A 4,634-nucleotide genomic window follows, 5' to 3' on the forward strand; every position below is an offset into this window, starting at 1 on the left:
AGCACACCTCGTTTTTCAGACCGATGAGTTTTGTAAAAATCGACGCGTTTCAGAAAGGCGGGGCATAGAGGAGAAACAATAATGTACAGTATGTGGAAAATAATGTGTTTTTTTTAACCTTAAACCGCATAAACACATTTCATTACACCAAATACACAAAATAATGTTCTTTTTAGCAACATCATATGACCCCTTTAAGAAAAATTAAACTACTATAAATCTAGTTCATGTAATTTTTGGTAGTAATTACCACCAACAATTTACTAGTTGGTCAACTATAATTATAGACACTCGTGCTTGGCACATCCAAGGACAAGACCTTCCTGTTCCATCTCTTTTTGTATCTGTCTGCACATTCACTAATGTTGAGGAATGTGTGTCCTCAAATGAACAAGATCAATGCTGTAAGATAAAGACCTCAGTTAATGAGCTAAATGTTTAGATACACAGTCTTCCGGATGTGGGAGAACAAGAGTGTACCTGAGAAATACTACTTTTGCGGACGCTATATAGAGGATGGACGGCATCAGGGCATGTCCGAATTGGACATGCAGTATCCCTTGCCGCCTATGATTTCCCACAATCATGCGTGCCATTTGGCAGTTGATTTGAAAGAACTTTTTTTTTCAAATTTATTGAAATTTATTCTTGATCCAGTTTTACTAAGAAAATGCATTGCAGTCATTGGATTAAAATATAACTTGGTTCTCATTAGTCTTTAGGCTTTATGGTGCCTTGGAAGCCACTAATTTCTGAAAATAGTACCTACATTCAAAAATTTGGTCATTGTCTGACTGGTAACTGGTTTTGTTTGGAACAAAGTCAAAGAGTGTGGCATGAGTAAGGTTTGGCACTGTTAGCATGTGTTAATGATTTCTGTCTTTCTCAGGGGCGCCAGGAGGATGCGGAGGAGTACCTTGGTTTCATTTTAAATGGACTGCATGAGGAAATGCTGGCACTGGAGAAGCTTATCTCTCCACAGGAAGAGAGTACGTTCCCTTCTGATTTCTGCATTAATTGCAGGAGATATCAGGCTCTTTACTGGTGTCCTGCCCACTCTAAATTTATTGTCTTTTTCCGTCTCTGAACAGAAGCCCCTACACCAAATGGGCCCGAGTCTCAGCCTGGAGTGGAGGAAGACCCTGCTGAGAAGGAGGAAGGCAGTGATGATGAATGGGAACAGGTCGGGCCCAGAAACAAAACCTCCATCACTCGGCAGGCAGATTTTATCCGCACTCCCATCACCGACATATTTGGTGGTCACATCAGGTAGGCCTTGAGCACATTTCCACGTCAGCTATTGTCAAGCTGATACTCTGTGTATCCATAGTTGTAAAAGCTCCTATATTCTATTCTACACAACCTCAAAAGCTCTATCTGGCCTTAAAAAAAGGCTTGAGAACCACTGCTGCAGAGTTGTAATCCTCATAACAGTGGCTTTATGAGGCACCTGAACTTTTCGACACATTAAACCTCAGAGGTAGACAGATATATGCAGCACTTCTACAAGAAAAATAAACTTGTGGAAAAGAAAAGCCATTGCACCATTGGGTTTGGCCTTTTCATGGGCACACACTGCAGAGTGTGGTATGAAACAGGAGCTCAGTGAGTGTGGTGCCATCTTCAGACCATCTTGCTGTCCTGAAGCTCCTCCAAGCTGTGTGGCTGCAGACATTACAAACAATTCGCTACAGAATAACAAGCCCTGTGGCTCACCACCACCGGCCAGCTAATTTAGGTGGCTGCAGAAATGCAGACGCCTGAACGTGTGGGGGCGTCGAGGCTTAAAGGTGCTGTATGTAGGATTGACACCGAGTGGTTGAACCTAGGTATAGCAGTCCAAATTCAAAATATTGGAGAGGGTTTTTTTCATCCGGTCCCTCCTCCTCAGACTTGACGCACACGCAGGTTGCCAGATTGACGACACCAACAACCATCTCTCAAACGCATCTCCAATATTTATTCTGCTTTTATTATACTGTTTTTGATCATAAAGTTATTTTGGATTGATGTCGAGGCTTTTTAGGATGGGCAGAAAGTTCTATTTTCCACTCTGACCCCTTTCGTTTGCCAGCTTCCATGACTGAAATGAAATGCGCTGTTTCCCCCGCCAACTGGCATCCCGGGGTGCCGAAATACAATTGGGTAAACTGGCAGTGGGCGGGTTTCACAAACCAAAACAGAGACCGACATTCCGGCCCGGAACGCACATTTTCAAAGGAAAATAACTGACTGTAGCATTGTTTTTCAGATAAACAAATATGTTAACTTAGCATGTTTCTTAAATATCTGCAAACATATTATGGTATTTTTTATGCTTTAGTAAAGCCAAGAACTTACATACAGCACCTTTAAATGTAGCATTTTCTTTATGCGTTTAGGTGCTATGGTTTGGCTATGGAGTCTTTGGTTGACTGATGGAGAAATTAATTGCGTAGCTAAGCCCTTCTTTTGTTTTCCTGTAAGAAACCTACAGTTTTTGGCTTTCAGATTCATAGTAGCGCATAATTTGATGGACTGTGATGAATATGATTAAAGGGGTCATATGATGTTGCTAAAAAGAACATTTATTTTGTGTATTTGGTGTAATGAAATGTGTTTATGCGGTTTAAGGTTAAAAAAACACATTATTTTCCACATACTGTATATGATTGTTTCTCCTCTATGTCTTTATGCACCAAGAGCTTGTAACACTCCAAAGAGAAAGGAAAAATTGAAAATTTACTTTAATTTCTTTAATATTGTCTAGTTTTACCTTTTATCTTGTTCTTGTAACAGGGAGTAGTGGTTTACTATTTTATTATTTTTCTAAATCTTTTTTTTTTTTTTTTTTTTTTTTTTTTTTTTAAATTTTAATAAATAAACAGAATAATACTGTTCATCCCTAATAATTTCTTTAATATTGTTTAGTTTGACATTGTTTTCTTTTTCTTTTAACAGGGAGTAGTGGTTTATTAATTAAATCTATAATTGGTCCATTTTTCTAAATGTTTTTTTTTTTTTGATAGATCTGTGGTATACCAGCAGAGCTCAAAAGAGTCAGCCACCTTGCAGCCCTTCTTCACACTGCAGCTGGACATCCAATCAGAGAAGATCCGCACAGTCCAAGAGGCCCTGGAGGTACTGGTGGCGAGGGAGTCCGTTCAGGGCTACACCACTAAGAGCAAGCAGGAGGTGTGTGAATCATTATCCGTAAACATCATCTACCCACAAATGTGTCTGTTAGTTTTTCTGTGAGCTGTTGACGGGCTCCCTTTACCGCTGCATTGATGTTTCCCCTTGAAACCTGAGATGGATTTTAATACCATTACTGCTAAATTTGTAGCTGTCTACTTGTGTTAGAATTGTGTTTTATAAATGTATTAAACAATGTGAAACTTGTCCCCTCATTTGTGATGTGCAGTTGCTCATATTTGCTCATGGTGCCAGAGCTCAGGACTGGTACTCAAGAATAGGATATCAACCTACAAATGGCTAATTATATATTTAGATGGAATAGGAGAACGTTTTAATGTTGATGCTGATTAAGTTGAAACCTGTGGCTGCTTTCCTATCATCTTTTTCTGCTTTAGATTGAGATCAGCCGGAGAGTGACTCTTGAAGAGCTTCCTCCAGTGCTGGTGCTTCACCTTAAGAGATTTGTTTTTGAGAAGACCGGTGGATGTCAAAAACTGGTCAAGAATATTGATTACCCTGTCGACCTGGAGATCAGTAAAGGTGCTTATTTCATTTTTATTTCTTCACTGAAGCTATTTTGCTGATATCACATTGATTTTAGCAGGTTTCACCAACTACTCGGTTAGATTGCATGATTTCAGTTGTGCTTGTTCTTTACTAGGTGACATCAAGAGAAAAAATTCCTGTTTTCAGCCAACTGCATCCCACTGTCACTGCATGCCATTTTATTTTGATAGTAACCTCTAACTACTAAATATTTGGAATAATGCAAAAGTAAAACCTTTATAAAGAATGTTATAAGCTAACCGTGCCATTCACATCTGAGATGGTCGTATTACTTCGTAGTCTTTATCTTCCACACACATTTTCCTCATTCTGTGCCACATGCACTGTGCAGGTCCAGTCTCTATTCTTTCACACAGTTTTACTTGAGAAATCTCTCTATTTTAATGGATTGTTCCAAGATGATACGCCATTACTTTGAAAATCTGGAGAGTGTGGTTGTGTTTGAGCAAAACTACATGTGCGTTCAATTGACCTATCGGTAAGCCCTGCCCCCCTTAGTTACTGTTGCGAACTCGGACAAACAAACGGAGTTGCTAACTGTCTTACAATGACAGCTGTCAGTGTGAAAACCTTGTCCCTATATCTTTTTGATAAATTTTGGACACAGAAGGACCACCATTTATATGAAGAGACAGTGAAATGTAGACCTTCGTTTGTGTTTTTGTCCTACACTGTACAAGACGCGAGAACAGTCCACAATTTAGGTTTGTATGGACTCACTAACTTTAACGTTAGCTAGTTTTAGCCAGAGATACCTTGCTAAAGCACAAGATGGCATTAAGGTCCTGCTTGAGCAGATGGAAATTGTAACTTAATGAGAGTAGGACAACCAGAAAACAAACGTTTTTGTCTTCATTGGGATTGGGGGTGAATGCTTTGGGACATTTTGC

The 4,634-nt window shown here is 39.5% G+C and overlaps 1 protein-coding gene across 1 annotated transcript in view; it reads left to right on the forward strand.

The window, feature by feature from the left end:
* LOC107715442 (ubiquitin carboxyl-terminal hydrolase 10-like) overlaps positions 1-4,634 on the forward strand; it is a 36,501-nt gene that overhangs the window by 26,447 nt on the left and 5,420 nt on the right. The window contains exons 10-13 of the mRNA XM_016521586.1: positions 890-989; positions 1,092-1,269; positions 3,009-3,174; positions 3,573-3,717. Of these exons, the coding sequence (XP_016377072.1) occupies positions 890-989; positions 1,092-1,269; positions 3,009-3,174; positions 3,573-3,717 (589 nt within the window). The remainder of the gene's footprint in view (positions 1-889; positions 990-1,091; positions 1,270-3,008; positions 3,175-3,572; positions 3,718-4,634) is intronic.

Source organism: Sinocyclocheilus rhinocerous, unplaced genomic scaffold (genome assembly GCF_001515625.1).
Source record: "Sinocyclocheilus rhinocerous isolate Xijiao unplaced genomic scaffold, SAMN03320098_v1.1 scaffold539, whole genome shotgun sequence".
Lineage (NCBI taxonomy): Eukaryota > Metazoa > Chordata > Actinopteri > Cypriniformes > Cyprinidae > Sinocyclocheilus > Sinocyclocheilus rhinocerous.